Source organism: Rhododendron vialii, chromosome 13a (genome assembly GCF_030253575.1).
Source record: "Rhododendron vialii isolate Sample 1 chromosome 13a, ASM3025357v1".
NCBI classification, from domain to species: domain Eukaryota; kingdom Viridiplantae; phylum Streptophyta; class Magnoliopsida; order Ericales; family Ericaceae; genus Rhododendron; species Rhododendron vialii.
The window spans coordinates 31,091,213-31,108,329 of record NC_080569.1 but is presented as its reverse complement, the minus strand read 5'-3'; the positions used below and the strand labels follow the sequence as shown (position 1 = coordinate 31,108,329).

The 17,117-nt window shown below is 37.8% G+C and overlaps 2 protein-coding genes across 2 annotated transcripts; one reads left to right on the top strand and one right to left on the bottom strand.

Annotated features, from left to right (window-relative positions):
• Positions 1-1,565: 1,565 nt before the first annotated feature.
• On the bottom strand, positions 1,566-9,317 carry LOC131312578 (ankyrin repeat-containing protein P16F5.05c). The gene is made up of 6 exons (XM_058340438.1): positions 9,015-9,317; positions 5,937-6,024; positions 3,487-3,551; positions 2,096-2,164; positions 1,963-2,012; positions 1,566-1,838 (listed from the first exon to the last, which is right to left on the bottom strand). The coding sequence occupies exons 1-6, from the start codon at positions 9,084-9,086 to the stop codon at positions 1,727-1,729; spliced, it is 456 nt and encodes a 151-aa protein (XP_058196421.1). The 5' UTR covers positions 9,087-9,317; the 3' UTR covers positions 1,566-1,726.
• Positions 9,318-10,510: 1,193 nt separating this feature from the next.
• On the top strand, positions 10,511-14,793 carry LOC131312577 (uncharacterized). Its single transcript, XM_058340437.1, has 4 exons — positions 10,511-10,861; positions 11,862-11,992; positions 13,012-13,116; positions 14,052-14,793. Exons 1-4 carry the CDS (start codon positions 10,784-10,786, stop codon positions 14,485-14,487), a joined length of 750 nt encoding a protein of 249 aa, XP_058196420.1. The 5' UTR covers positions 10,511-10,783; the 3' UTR covers positions 14,488-14,793.
• The last annotated feature ends 2,324 nt before the right edge of the window (positions 14,794-17,117 follow it).

Sequence of the window (17,117 nt, the reverse complement as noted above, 5' to 3'; positions counted from 1 at the left end):
AAACATTCCTCCAGTAAATTAAACTGGGTATGAAACTGTTTTAATTTGTTGGTCTACTACTCCTAGGATCGATCTATATATTCATGTTAATGGCAATATGCGACGGCAATGACGAGTGGTTTATGAGGACCGTGGATAGGTAAGTCAAGTGGATAAGGCTCTTCACCACGAGGCGCTATTATGTGAAATGGGTATATACCCCTCTTCTCAAAAGAAATGCGTAACTATCACAGCTAACTAGTAGAAGTATATGGCGGAAACAAGCCGTAGACTATATGCCTGTTGTTGTTTCAGGATCTAGTAAGTAAGGGGATAAAGAAAAAGGCGAGTGTGTTGGGAGCCCTTACTACGCAGGATGTTGACTTGTGAGCCAATATAGCTTACGTCCCGATTCGAACAACAGTTCATCCGTTAGAGCTTTAATTACAAGTAGATTATCTGTACCCACAAGGATATAGGGACTCTATATTTCATCTTCGGTGCCATTGCCAGAGTGATGGGCACATGCTTCTATTCGTATGGAAAAAATTAAGTTTGACAAAATCAACAACTCAGTGGTCGTTTTTCTCTCCTATAAATGCACAACAAATACGACACCAAAATCGACAACTCAGGGGTCGTTTTTTCTTCCTATAAATGCACGACAAAATATGACTTTGAGAAATTGCTTGTGGTTTTCCGAATTATGCATGCGTCCATGGACAAAGTCACAAAATTTAAGCAACGAATCTTCTAGTTTCGCCTCTGGTGGTAAAGTTGCTACACGCATGTCACAATTTTGTTCTGTTAAAAAATGGGTTTTGAGGGTTTTAGTTTAGTTTTTTCTACTGAGACAATACAGTTTGGACGTTTGAAGATAACGTGACAGTCCCTTTGGAGGCATCCAATAAAATTGGAAGAGAAAATAACGCGACAGTAGTCCATTTTGTCTCCAAGTGATTGAGACATAAGACTCTGTTCGGTTTGGTTAGTCCATTTTGTAACACTCATGATAGAGCCATTCACAATTGCATTCGGGACTACCGGATTTTTTGTTCTAAATGCAGAAAAAGGCTTCTATCTCAAATATAAAATGAGAGCAAACATGTTGGCCTAAGAGCATCCACAATGTAATAATCAAAACTAAAAGGTTGCTAAAGTTAGCAATGTTTGCTCAAAAAAATGCTCACATTGTAATAACCAAACTTAGCAACCTCTTACCAACTCATCAAATTTTGACCTTTGAATAACCAAACTTAACAACTTTTACTAATAACCAAAACTCAATAACCAAACCCAATAACCAAATTCAAAACTAAAAAATTAAAAAACACATCACATTAGAATCGTCTTATCGAGACGAATAATTTAGTGTGATCGGATGCGTAATTGAAACTCGTTTGCAATTGGACATAGATGCATTGCGTATTGTAGGGAGTTTTTTAATAGAAATACAAAAATAACCAATGTGGAGATCAAGTTTGTTAAGTTTGATTATGAACTAAATGGATAATCAAATGTTGACGTGACATATTTTGGTTATCGATTTTAATTATTCCCATTGCGGATGCTCTAAGCTTCTAAGGTTGCCTATATAAAATCATTTCATTTTTATCAAAACTGGGATACTAACAATCCACACAAAATCATTGTTCACGAATCACGACGACTTTTACATAAAGGTTACATCCTCCATTCAAAGTGCTTGAAAACCAAGTGCTTAACGTTAAGCGAAGTTTTTGATGTATCAGGAGACCCTTGTGCCACTGAGTTCGACTTGCGCAACTGCTGCACTGATCGCGTCGATAACATCCATCTTTCCCCTACTCACTGCTTCATCCATTGGCGTCCGCTCGTGGCTAACAGCAGAAAAAAAAAAAAAAAAAAAAAAAAAAAAACTTTAGAAACTGAAACCCGAAAAAGGAAAAAGCACAAAAACAATACAAATAGAAATAGCAACAAGTAATTGAGATAAACAAGCACCTGTTTATAGCAGATACACTTGCCCCGGCCAAAATCAAATTCTTAACCACCTGAAATGGAAAGGGTTATATGAACTTGAAAGATGCATGGGAAACTAAGAATGGTTTTACATGGGAGGAAACGAATTTGTTACCTCAATGTGACCATTGAGGCAAGCCCAGTGTAGAGGGGTGTTCTTCTCAACATTAGGTGCATTCACATCCTGCTTCCATGGAGAATAAAACGAGAAAAAAGTTGCATAAAAATCGTGACAACGATGTTAAGTCAGTTGTGACAGATGGAGAATATTTGGAAAGCGTAAATTAACAAGCTACTGATTTACAGAGACCAGAAAATACACCATAAACTACACCAGATTGACTAGGCTTTTAAGCATAGGCGTCCAAAATTGTAGAACTTAATGCAACGTAATTTGCCTAGATTTAATGGTTTTATCAGATGTATTTTAAACCCCATCAATGTGGGTTCCGTTTGAGTGCAAGGAAAGCTGACCCCATGAACTACAAGGTAGTGATCAAATCATCAAGGCCACAAAGATGGCTAAAACCGTGTAGATAAATGTCAGCAATGACCAGTCGATCTAAGGAATATGGCATGAAAGACTTCAGTTAAGGGGTCAGCTTTTCAAATTCACACACATTTTATGCAGTCACATTGAGAGCGGGGAAGGTACTCAATGTGCAAACACGAGATGCCTGCAGTGTTCATGAAGACATAAAGAACTATAAAGAGTAACAAAAACAAATAAAGCAACCAACTGCTATGCTACCGCATTCTGGGGTAAGCGTCCCTGATGCTGCTCCATATACCAAGAATGTCCATTTTTCTAGGCAACATAGAATGAGAATAAAGTAATTCTGAAGCGAGGCAGTTTAGGATATTGATGCTGACTTATGAAACAGGACAAGCCACCCTACCAGCAGTCAAAGACAGGAATTTCAGGTCTCACTTGAAATTCAAGCCAAGTTTTTTTTTTTTTTTTGCTTTGACGGTACAACATCTTGCTCTCAAAATTCTAAACTCCAAATGACAGTTAGAGATTATGAGCTCCATAAGAAAGGTGAACCTAGTAAGATTTTCATCAATTGCTACATGCAGCCAACTTATCACCACCCATGCAAGTACATGTCACATTGAATTTGCTCTTGATACCCAATTCTTACAGAAATCAAAACAATTTCTTATACACCATCCATATATACTCAAGCAATATGACAAATGCTGCGACATTTAACAATTAGGGACAAGAAGACACCATAAGCATGAAAACTCCCAACATCAGTTTGGGATCAAATTCCACACTTAAAGTTTCTCCACAGACCTAAATATATTAATACAGCTGATAGACATAAAATTGCAAGCTAAAAAAGAGAGGAGAAAAATGATACCTAAGTGAGTAATGAAATAAATAGAGCATGTCAACCCAAATAAAACCCTTTGAAATGAAAACACTCAAAATTCAGTAAATTGCAATCATAAGACAGAAAAGTGTAAGTAATATCCTGATAAAAATGGCTCACTCACCACTCCATTTGTGATAAGATAGTCCACAATGTCAAGATGCCCGTTTGCAGAAGCCATATGAAGTGCTGCAAGATGATTGCAAAACTAGCAAAGTCAAATACAGAGAGGAATCGTGCAATATTGAGCAAAGCAATACTTACAAGTTCCAAGAACAAGACTAAATAGATTTGTCGTGTCAGGTAGAGCTTCCAATTTTTAATGCAGCCAACCCACATCTGACTTTATCAGCAGAGATTTTCAGAATTTAACAAAACATTTCTCAAGAATTACAACCAGATGGACAAACTGGAGATTTCCTTCTACAAGAATGTGGAGATTATAAAGGTAGCCCTGGTAAGTGGTAGGTACGAAATATTTCCAACCTATGATTGCAGCTAAAACAGGACACCAAGACTGAAGATTAGAGTATGGTGGAAAACAGGTAAAATATGCAAAACAGAAGATTCCATTTAGTAAAGTTAAATGCAGTTATAATTAAAAACAAATGCTTTCAAGGCTAATGGTCCATAGTTCAAGCGGAACAAAATGTTTTCAATGGAATGTGCTAGAGAGAAAAGCCGCGAAAACATTATCCTGGTGAGTATAAAAACAATGGGAGATCAATGAAGGTCATAAACAACTTGTCAAGAAGTTAAAAAACAATGCAAGATATCCCTGATCCTTCTGAAGATTAGATTGTCTTATTAGAGAAATGACTGCGTATCAAGGGACGTGTCTACGACTCTACAGATGTAAAACCAATCTACTCCCAAACATTCAGCTTCCAATTTCTAGATACCTACTTCATTAACATGATTATAGTGAATAATCAATAGTCAACCTAACCCCTTCCCTCACTTTTTCTCATAAATTCTATGATAAGAATCTTGGGAGCTTTGCATCTAAACCGTCCAACCACAACAACTCTGAAATGCAGCAGCCTGCCAAACCCATGAGCTTCTCATCTAAAGACAACGGACTCCAACCTTTCAGAACCATGTACCTAAAATCACCATGTGGTCTCATCTCTATAACCTTTAACAAGTTGTCATTATTTGTGTATCTTCTAACTTAATAAAGTGTCAAAGTCTGCTTCACACTGAAAGCGATTAACCAACCAATACTAATTAAACTAAAAACAGGCGCCATCATTCATGCATTTCCAGGCAATTCGGGATTTCAAGAGGTGGCTATCAGAAGGCTAGACTATGTGATGTGGCACATAGTTACGCGCGCAACTGGCCACTGTTGCTTTTATATCATTCTGTCAAGTCCTGATTAGAAACAATAGTAATTAGCCACCTACTAATTCCTCTGATGTCCCCCACCATGTTAGAATGTAGAATGAGCTTTGGGTTCTGCACACTACTAGCTTACATAGCTCTAATACAATTCCTTCACGCCCTCGTTTGCAGTGAAAATGGTTGACCACACGACGCTAACAGGAAGCCAGACACATACCATCACGCACTTTTCAGGCATGTGGAATTCAAAAGGTTCTAGTACACATTCAATAAAACACTCATGCCATCCTTTGCACTGAAAATGGTTGACCACACAATGCTAACAGGAAGCCAGATATGTAAGGCCCATCTCCCACTTTTCAGGGATGTGGGATTCAAGAGGTTTTTGTACAAATTCAACTATTCAAGAAAACAAATTAACCATATTTTCTAATGCTAATGATAGTGTATAAACACCACTAATTGGTTTTTAATCAGCAAGACGAGGATAAATTCTAAAGAGGAGCCCAACTGCTCGCAACTTTATAATACACATGTCAGTAAGTGTATGAAACAGTAAGAACCATGGCGATAAGAATTAAAAATCATTCCTTTTGGTCTCTCCATCTGATCGATATTCACCTATTCGAGGCTATACAACACTCCTAATACAAATTGATGCAATCCGTAGAACAATCAAACTGTGCAAATCAAAGTCCTAAAGCTAGAAGGAATTGCTCAAGCAATCAGTTAGAATGTCATGCGAGACTCCTCATCGACTGAGAAACAAGCTCTGATCAATTTTATTTGATCAAAAATCCAAATTAATAAATAAAATGGGCAACATCAGTAGTTATCAATATACTTCCACACCTTCTTGAAAAAACAACACCTTAATGTTCTTTCTACGCCTATTTTGGATTAAATGCTCTTTATCCACTTTAGGCCGTGCTCCTGAAACTGTGTCAGTATTATTTAACTTGTATGCCGTAGCATGCCAGATCCTGTTTCTCTCAAATTAAAGGCGATGCACTGACAGACTTGATTTTACAGACTGCAAGAGTTCGAACTGCTATTAAGATGATTGGATAACAAGGCCGGAGAATCGAATGGACCTTCTCAAAGCATAAATAACTTGAAGTAGCAGACAAAACAGTGATATCTCAACAAAATAGGACGACAGAACAGGAAAATCACCGAACAAATGAATAAAAATGTTGACCAACATAGTATGTAAAGGATATTAACCTGTTCGGCCCTGCAAATCCTTGGAATCAAGAAACACACCAGAAGAAGCTAGGCTTATGACATCCTCAATATCACCATATCTGGCAGCCTGTAATGCAATTAAAAAAAATTCAAGCTTGTTTCTCCAGCAGCCATTTCCCAAATTGAGAAGCAGTTAGCAGCCACTAAACGTAACAGGTGTCTTAAAGTTTAATGTATGTTAGTAACAGCATTTTAGCAAGCCAACACATGCAAATTTAATCCTCCGTTGAAGATTTTCCAAGTATATGGCAAGAAGGTTCAAGTAAGAAATCAATGCTTAATACCAATTTCAGGTAAATGAGACTAAGTTTATAGCCAATTTTTGATAAACTAGAGAACAGAAAATTGATAAAGTCAACCACAAAGTCTGTCTATTGTTTTGCTTGATCATATTGACTTGAGGGGAGCTTGAATTATATGGATCGCAGGGAAGGCTAAGGATGAAAATAAGTCAAGGATATGAAATCGTGTCTCTTTCCCCAAGGAAAAGAGTTAAAAGAGTCATGAAGAAGACCTCAGTTTTGTTACGATATGGCTCTTCTTGTGATTAATTTTCAGTTTCAATGTTTACTCCACCCTCTTTGGCAATTTCATACTGATATGGCACAATTCACTTTATACTTTCCAAGCAGTTAAAGCCACTGTGAGATATATCATGGCCTGGTTGCACGGAACAATCTTCCCCAGTCACAAGAGAACTTAAAGCACTAAAGACCTGAAGAAGATCTTTAAAATAACATAGGAAGAACAACTTTTAAGAAATAAGGCAGACTTTGGAAACCAAATGGATGCTGTAAGATAATATCGCCAACAGGAATTATAAGCAGATTGAATTCATTTCTTGCTGACTCTCTGATCAACACTAAAAAGTGACCACCTAAAATTGTCCTTCAGAGAAAAAGAAGAAGAAGCAATAGACCACATATTGGCAGTCTACTCATCAATAACAAGGGCTACATTCATAAATATAACAAATATACTTCACAATTTTGATCCATGTACAACTATATCTTAACTCTGCATGTTAGTGTTTTCAAAGGCAAATGCGCAAGGTGAGATGCTTTAACTGTCATGAGGCAAGGCGAGCCTCGACATGTTGAGGTGCATACATCTACTTTGAATCTCAAAGCTACTAAGTACATAAAGTAATTTTACAAAATACCAAATCAATTAAAACAACACATACATCAAAGCTCCTCTCAGTAAGAAATGTTTATGTGTTGGTAAAAGTATGCAAGTAAAGCTTCATTTACTAACAGGTAAAAGCTACATATAAGTCTTAGTCTACCCATATATTCCATATTTGCTAATCACTTTTGAGCCCCGAGATCTCCTTGGCTCCACTGTAAATTTTGTACTATACAATGTAGTGAATGTACACATACAATAGAGACAATTGTAATTTAAAGAAGCCTACGCTCGCATGAATTGTGTTACAAAACAATATAATCGTGGCGTGGGCAAACATGGCATTGACAAGGCACCCAACATTGGAGGTGACGCACAAATCCAAAAGCCTCACTAGAAAGCCAGCCCTAGCTACGCATTTCAAACCACTGCTATGTGCAAACACAGAGAAAGAGAAAGCACAAATATATACTCCTTCGGTCACCAATTGTTGGCTCCTTTTGTGAATTCCAACTTATTAAGGAACATCATCAGTGCACTTTCTATATTTTGACTTATCCCTTGATTATTTTGGCTTTGAGTTCGATTTAAATTCTTTGGTGTCAACCGAGTCTGCACATAAAGGAATCAAACTGACTGAGAAGCTTCCTCCGAAAATCTTGGCGCCAAAGGACATACATCAGAAAAGAAGCGGGTGTTTAGGAACTACTCAAAATAAAATTGTTTCAAGATTTAAAATTCACTTTTCAAAGAGGACATTATTCATTCAGTTTCAAACTTTCTGTATACCGAACCTATCCTTCTCTTCTGGGAGTGATTTTCTACCCCCCGCTCTCAGCCAACTTATTCACTTTGTGTCAGTTTTCTATTGCTCTAGAACCTTCATGTCTAATGATTCATGGATACTACAGGGGAAATTTCCTATGTTAATTGGAGAACAAGCAGAAACCTTGCGAATGGACAAAGGCAAGAAATTTATCAAGCGCTTTTGCAGAGAAGTGACGGTGGAGAATGCCAAAGGGGTCGTGCCCTAGAGGTTGGTGTGATGGTCTGACAGGTCTGTGTCACCAAGAAATCAGTTCATCAATTTGGAGTAGAGGGAAAGCTTGAATTGCCAATGGGTTGACGGTTAATGTATCTAGGAGATTTTTTACAAGAGCTGGTCTGAAGCTAGTTCAATTGACTCAAACAAAATAACAAAAGCCCCTCTTCATAGCCGAACGAATACCCGTTCCCTGTAGAAGGCCTTGAATGTCCCAAAATCAACACTCCATAAGCGGATTAAGGGAGAAGTATTTAGGCAGCATTCAAATGCTCTTAGACCGTATCTATCCGAAGACAATAAGAGAGCAAGACTGCACTTTTGTCTTTCCATCCTCGAGCCAAGTAGTCTTCAAACACAGGCAAATGTTAAAGTATATACAGACAACTACGACCGTATAGATGAGAAGTGGTTTTACTAACTTGACCAAGGAATCAGAAAGGTATTATCTACTTCTCAAAAAGAGGAAACACATTGAACTTGCAAAAGCAAACGATTCATCACAACAGTTATGTTCCTAGCAGCGGCGGTAGCTCCATCGCTATTTTATGCAGATGGAGACCAATAGATTTCTAGAAAGATTGGTATTTTTCCATTCACGTACAAAGAATCTAACCCATCAACCAGTTAACGGGATTGAGTTATACTGGTAACCAATTTAGGTCCGAAGAAACTAAAACCTCCATCGTATAACTTGAGTGCAACAACCATTAAGTTGAACTATCACAAAGCTTTCGAGCAATAAATTTTGCTCTTTTCCTTGTACTGGGTTTTCTCCAAACAGATTCGAATAAAATAGGTAAGAGATTTTAAAAACCCTTGACAAGCTATCATGAACACAACTGCAGAATAGTTGAGAAATATAGACGGAGAGAAAATGGTCGTACCTCGAGCAAGGCATCGACGTTCTCCGGCGTCGATTCGGCTGGCGTCTGCTCAGCTGCGGCCTCCGCCCCCATCCCGGCTTTCAGACGTCCGGGTCAGAGAGAAAAAGAGAGAGAGTATACAGAAACCACTACCCGCGTGTGGTGGTTCCGGGGATTTTAGAAATCCTGTGTGGCGATAAATCCAGCCGTCCATTTTGACATCGACAATTCAGATTCTACTAATCCAAACCCTTCTATTACTCAAATTAATATTCGAACCATTGTCGAATCTGCAGCCCTACAGAATCCCAATGTGTCGAAAGCCACGCAACTAGTTTTTCCGGTACACAATTGTGTTTTATTTTATTTTTTAGCTTTCCCAAACTTTTAAGATAGGATTTTTAGGCTTTGTTTGGAATTTAGGAAAAAGTGAGGAAAAAAAATGAGAGAGAAAATTGGAAAAAATAGGTGGAAATTTTTACTATTCATAAAATTTGAATCCTTTATTTTATTTCTAATCCAAACAAATGGAGAGAAATTTTTTAACTTTTCTTCCTTTTCTTTGACTATTCCTAAGGCTCTCTTTGGAACTTGTGATAGGAAACAGGAGAGGAGAGAAAATAATTAAGAAAAAAAGAGGAGAAAATGAGGGGGGAAATTTTATTATTCCTACTCCTATAACTCTATTTTGCCATTTTCTCTCTCCTTTCCTCTCCAACCAAATAGGGGAAGAGAAAATCTTTAAACTTTATTTCCCTTTCCCTTCCTTTCTACATTTTCTGAACAAAGTTTCCTCATTCATTTTATTTTTTAAATGTTTTTAGTTTATTATCGCTGTAAATGTTTTTCCAATTTTAGGCCGGTGCACATGTTCCTAATTCTACCCTTTGGTCGAAGTACATATGTGTTGATACAAGTGATCAACTAGTAATGAGAGAAAATTTCAAGATAATCAAGAGTAATAGAGACGAATATATTTTAATATCATATGCATTATGATTCTTTGGTAAAACATAACTTATACAGTTCGTTGCCTTTTAAAAAATAACTTTTACGATAACGCTAAAATTGTTTTTTTATACTCGTGCTGTGTAGCTTGAAACACTATTAATCAAATTTTGAATTGCATTCATATGAAAGTGGAGATGAAAAAAACATTATACTATTTTCTTTTGGAGTTAATTGTGTGTGAATTTGACTCTAATATTTATTTATTTATTTATATAAAAAAAAATTGACTCTATTTACGTATACGATAAACACGGATAATTTGCTATCCCCTAGCCGGGTGTTTGTACGTCTAGTCTACCGAAGCCGTCACGACATATCCCACCAATTTCTGGATTTCATCGCACGGTCAACAGGATACGCTATTCCTACCGCCCCTCTCACATTACATTCCTGCAAAAGGTACACGTGTCGCAATCTAACAGTCCCATTCGCACCGAATCACATCCCCGGAAAATCGAAAAAAAAAAAATTAAACTGAAAATCGTCCCTTCTTTTTTATATGTCGTCCCCATCTCGCACCCTCCCGTGTTAGGGCTTTGTTCCCTCACCCACCCGTCTCTCTCCTCTCCTCTGCGTGTGGAATCACGGAATCATTCCTTTCGAATCTCTCTCTCTCTCTCTCTCTCTCTCTCTCTCTCTCCCCTTTTGTCTGTAATTTTCTCTCTCTATAAGTCGGTGTATTTGAGTTGAAGACCCTTTCCTTTTTCTATCCTCCCTCTCTCCTCTTCCCCCCACCCTTTTTTTTTTCATTTGACCTGTCTTTCTTTCTCTGGATCAACATGATGACCACAGTCGAGGAGATCGTCAACGTTCAACATCAAACTGACGGTCTCGACAACCTATCGATCCAAGAGCAGGTTCGTATTTTTTCGGGATTCCCATAAGTCTGGAACGGATCTTGCTTGTTGCGTGAGATTATTTGGATGGAACAGAAGAAGAAACATTGAATCTTGTTGCTCTTCTCTGCTCTCGTAATACAATTGAGCCCAATAAAATGGGTTTAGGTTCTGTTTAGTGGTTAGGTTTTTTTGTGTATAGTGTAGTTTTATCCTGTTCTTCTTGTTTTCTTAATTTGCTACTACACGTGATTTTTAAAGAAATCGAGCTGAATAATTGGGTTTTAGTTAGTGTTTAGCGGCCTTATGGATGAAATTTGGGATATTAAGCTGTTTGCGTATTTGTGTAGTTTAATTTTCAGTCAAATTGTTTGCAACTGGGATCTTGTTTGTTTCGTGAGAAAATGGCCTGAAAATGTGTTCTTCATAAAGGGTCGATTTTTTTTTCTTAATTTACTGAACATGTTGTTTTCAAAGAAATTGAGCTGAATAGTTTGGTTCTGTACTTATGCTTGGTGGCCTTATGGAGGAAAGTTGAGATTTTAAGCTTTTTGTGTAGTTTAAGGTTTTCATTTTCTTTGCAATTGGGATCTTGTTTGTTTCATGACGAAATCGCACGATTATGCGTTCTTCATTTACTAAAAATGGGTTGTTGATAATAAATGAGCAGAATACTTGGGCTAGATTATCTTTAAGGGGAGCTTTTATGGGGAAGTTGGTACTTCAGGCTTACTGTTATTTGTTAACTTGAATTTTCTTTCATCGTTATTGCAAATGGGATCTTGTTTGTTTCATTAGAAAATTGCACGAAAATGTGTTCTTGATTGCTTAAAATGGATTGTTGAGAATAAATGAGCTGAATACTTGGGCTAGGTTATCTTTGAGTGGCGCTTATTGAGTTGTAGAGGGAAGGTGGTATTTCATGCTTGCCGATATTTGTTATTTTGAATGTTCGTCCATCATCATTGCAACTGAACCAACTGTAAACTTGGTGTGTGTGGTATGTGGTTGTGATTTTCAGAGGGAAATGCATAGTTCGGGGGAGGGTGAACAAGTGTCTTGTGAGAATCATCATGGAACTTGTGCGATCTGTTTGAGTAAGATAGTGCTTGAGGAGGCTGCTCTTGTAAAAGGTTGCGAGCACGCCTACTGGTTTGTCTGAATCAAATCTCAATTTGTTTACCATTTGGAGTTGCACATTTGGCTTTGATGATTGGAGATATTTGTGTATGTTGCTACTCTGGGTTGTGAAGTTTTTTGATGGGTTCAAACGGGTGTTGGGTGGTGGTCACCTTATAAACTATATGCAATAAAAATCAATTTTGTATGATTCAGAGAACTTATTGGGTGCCAAATTGAATAGCAAGTGAATGCTGAGTTAGAGAGGTTGAGTTACTTTACAAATTACAACCTGACGTGGTAGCATAGTGAACTTTTGCAGTTTCATGCTTTAGTGAGGACCTAAGCTACTGTAACTGCCTTCTGGGCCTTTTGTTTATGATTACATTGCTAAGACTTTAGATTTGTTTTGTGGCGGTACTTGCAGTCCATATCGTAAGGGCTTCTTTTGGTTTTGTTTGCTCGTTTGTGCTATGATGCTATTTAGCACTTTGACTTAGGGAGGTTTCTTGGACTTGTTTTTGGGTATTTATGATGACTCGTTGGTGCTCTTTCCATCAGTATGGAATACAGCAGCAATATGGTTTTTATATGTTGGAGCTGCTTAAATGCTCCTTGCTATTTGTCCTTGTGAACAGAACCAACATTCTAGGATTATGGATGGAACTTATCATACTAAGATTATGAGGGAATTGGGGCCGGTTGGGTTAACTCTATAGTTTCTCCTAAAGATGTCATTAGGGGAGACCCTTGAAGATAAAAGTGACTTTTTATGCAAGTACATCATGTTGTCAATGCCACAAATGGGACATAAATAAGACACAACACCCCACACACACTCCCCTTCCCTCCTCCTTGGACTGTAGGCACAAGCCAAGCTTGAAACATGACCATGTTATGTGACATCTTGATTGTTTTCTTGCTTTATGTTATTGTTGTTTGAAGAGTGAATGTATTTTCTGTTCCTCGATATTTGCCACTTTATATGGTCTTTCTGAAACTGACATGTCATCATAATATTCAACTGTTTTTCTTTCTTTTTTGGGTTGCAGTGTGACATGCATTCTTCGATGGGCCACATACAGAGAGAGACCAACATGCCCTCAATGTAAACATCCGTTTGAGTTCCTCAACATCCATCGCTCACTTGATGGCAGGTAAGGCAGCATACTCTCATCCCAGTTGTTGCCTGCCGGCATGCCTATTTAATAATTAGTCATTATATTTTTAGTTTCAGGAAATCAAAATCAGCGGTTTCACTGCAATTTTGTGTTCCATCGTGAGAAAACCAAAACTTGGTCTTATTGACCTAATAAATAGATGAAGGTAGTTTGCCCAGAGGCCGTGTAGCACCAACTTTTAGTGTGGTCTTGGGCTCAAGCTGATGGAGCTGCATCAATATCCCTAGTAGTAATTTAATAGATGAAGGTAGTTTGCCCAGAGGCTGTGTAGCACCAACTTTTAGTGTGGTCTTGGGCTCAAGCTGATGGAGCTGCATCAATATCCCTAGTAGTAATTTATCTAACTCATCCACTATATTCTACCTCTGGAGAGACCTAATACATAAAATGTGCTTCAAGTGACCTAATTAATGCATCTTATAATTCACTGTTAGGTTACTGTATTTTTTTTATCGGCGAAGAAAATTCTCATTCATCATATTAGGTTACTGTAGCAATGCGGCAGTTGTCTGACATGATTTGAGTACAAGGTCAATGTATTAATTTCGATTGCATATGCCCAGGTTTTATTGTGAAACGTGTACAGGTTATTGTTTTCTGTTTATAAAGATTGAAAACATGATCACGTTTAGTTTTACCCAAGCTGAACAGTAAAACGTGTTTGACAAAATTTTACTAAATTTTTACAAACGAGCACATTAAACATGGAACAATAAATTTTGTATTAAACCTGTTTTCTTGAGTTATTTAAAGAGAATTTTTAAACATCATCTAAAATCCTGCGCGAAAAACATTACTAATGGGTCTTTTACTAGATAAGTTTTATGGGGTTTGTAACATCAAATAGTGGGTTTCCTTCAATGTTTATCGATCATCCCTCGCTGCTAAATGTTCTCATTGTATCTCAACAGCCTCCATGATTATATGTACGAGGAGAGTGTGTGCCTTCTTCTCAGAGCCTCATGGTTCAATCCCTTGATCGTGGAGGAAAGGGAAGAGGTGGATGAAGAAGTGTATGATCATTATTATCCATACGAGGGCGATGAGGATGATGATTTGGATGAAGTTTACTTAAGCCACTCATCGAGTCTCCGCCTTGGTAACCGGAGGTGGGGGGATAATGGTTTTGTTAGGGGAGGAAGACTAGAGGCAAGGCCAGTCTCTCGACCAAACACACAGGATATTTTGGGTGGTGCGGGGCCATCGCGCGAGCGCAAGAAGAAAGAAACTGTTGTGAACGATGCTGCAGTGGGGCGTAGGGCCAAAAGGGCAATGAAACGTGAAGCAGCAGATAAGGCGGCAGCTGCGAAACATGAGCAGCATTTGGTGAGGTTGGGTCGGAAGTGATTTTATGACCTGGCCTTTCCTTTGTACAGTGTTTCCTTGCTGCCTCTTAAGTTTGTGTAATAATTGGCATGGTAGCAGTTAGTTATAAATGGGCTGAACCACTGCCCCTTCTGTGCATTTATCAAGATTAACGTATCTGATTATCCAACTTTGTTCATTATCTCATTTTATTTCTAATTGCCGTAGGTTCTGTACATTCTTGTTGTATTTGGAACATCAGATCCTGTAGTAGAAATTACTTAAAAGCTTGAAGCTCACACTTTTTTTTATAAAAACTTTTGCAATCGAAGGAAGACCCTCTTGAAACGAGTATTGTCCAGCATTCGTTTTTGGTTTTCCTTTGTTGGGTTGTTTGTCCTTCAAGCTGGTTGATGTTTAGCATTCTTTCTGGATATCCTTCTAAATCGACTCTATTTTGTAGTCTTTCCTTGCTTCTTCCTAGTTTGTGTGACAATTGGCAGGGTCGCTAGTAGGGCTGTAAACGAACCGAATCGAGCTGAACCCTGTTAAGTTCGGCTCGGGTTCGTTAAGGTATGAGTTCGGCTCGGGTTCGGCTCGAGTTCGATTCGAGCCGAGCCTGAACAACTTGGCTCGAGTTCGACTCGTTAAAATTTTTCAAGGCTCGGGTTCGGATTGGTTGGGTTCATTAAGATACTAGTCTGGCTCGAATTCGGCTCGAGTTCGATTCGACCTTGAACATCTTGGCTCGAGTTTGGCTTGTTAAACTCAAATGAATTGAGCCGAGCTGAATCTAAGCTCGAATTGAGCTCGTCAAGACTCAGGTTTGATTCGGCTCAGCTCATTAAACTCAAACAAATCCAAACTCTCTCATTGATCGTATAGAATTTGAGAGAAAAATAAGTATTGAATTATATATACAATCTTAAAATTTTTTACATTTACAAATAGACCCTTATTGAATTATTAATTAAATTTAAGTATAAGTTCGCGAACCTAACCGAGCCGAATACCGTTAAGCTCAGGTTCGGCTCATTTACGGAACGAGCCTAGAATTGAGGTTCAGATTCAGTTCGTTTAGCAAACGAATCGAACTCGAACGAGCTCTTACCTAACCGAGCCTTGAACAGTTCGCGAATGGCTCGGTTCATTTACAGCTCTAGTCGCTAGTTGGAATCTCTGAATCACTGCCTTTTCTGTATCTTTATATTTATTCCGTATCTCTGTATTTATCTGTTTGATTACCGAACTTCTAGTTGCACAGTGTTTCTTTATCAGTACGAACATCAGAATGCTAGAAGTGAATTTGGAGCTTTAAGCCTCTTGAAACATGTATCATGTGTTTTCCCATTTTCTTCTCTTTTCTTTGGGTGGGTTTGATTATTCTTTATTGAAAGACTAATGTGAGGTTCAGCATTCGTTGTGGAATCTTATCGATCTCAGCAGTATCTATCGCTCCCATTGCCGGCTACTATGGTGAATGGGGGTCTTTTCCTCAACCTTTTGTCAAGGCTACTATGGTGAATGGGGGTTTTTTCCTCAACCTTGTGTCAAGGTTGCATCAGGTGACACTTCTTTTCATTCGGTTTATCAACACTTTGTTTGATTATGCTGTTTTTACCGGTACCGAATTGGGTAGCAATGAGTGCATCTATCTTTGTCCTATACTGGCTGAATCGTTGCTGTATCTTTGATTGGTTGGGATATGTTTGACGTTGTTCAAAAGCGCTAGGTACTTTGTGAAGTTTTCTGCGGTTTTTTTCTTCAAAGTAGGTTTGCATTGACCTTATTGTTTTTCTTTGTTTTTTGATAGTGACCTTAAGTGTTTTTTCTTCCTTTTTTTTTAGCTGATTCTACTTTGAATCTGAAATACTCCCTGTTCCAACAATTATCACAAATCACCCCCTAATACCACCTAAAGGCTCATTTGGGGGCGGATAATGTATTAGGTATGCAAGGAAGAAAGGTGGAAGGGGTGGGATATGTTATAGGGGGCAACTAGTTAAGCAGGGACGCGGGGGCTCTGCTGCCCAGGGGTGGGCAGCAGCCCCTGCCCACACTAACAAACACTCACACACGGCACCGTTTCGTTTAAGAAAAAAAAAAAACTCTTCCGCTTGCAATCCTAAGGAGCAGGAACGTGATTATGAGAGCCTTAAAGTTAAAATTTAATTATGTCTTTTTAGAATAATATGATCAGAATAATAAGATCTTCACGTCAATTCAAACGGATTGAAAATTGGAGCACTTAATTTTTTAATCATATTTTTTTATATATAAACGGTCTAAAAAATTAAGTGTGCCACTTTTTAATTCGTTTGAACAAGTACGAATATCTTATTATTCTAATCATATTATTTTAAAGAGATATAATTAATTTTTGTCTCTAGGACTCTCATAATTAAGTATCTGCTCTTTATTTAGGATCCTGTAGATCAGAAACGTGATTATGAGAGTCCTATAGACAAAAGTTAATTATATCTCTTTAAAATAATATGATTAGAATAATAAGATATTCGTACTTGTTCAAACGAATTAAAAAGTGTCACACTTAATTTAATTTTTTAGACCGTTTATATATTAAAAAATATGATTAAAAAATTAAGTGCTCCAATTTTCAATCCGTTTGAATTGACGTGAAGATCTTATTATTCTGATCATATTATTCTAAA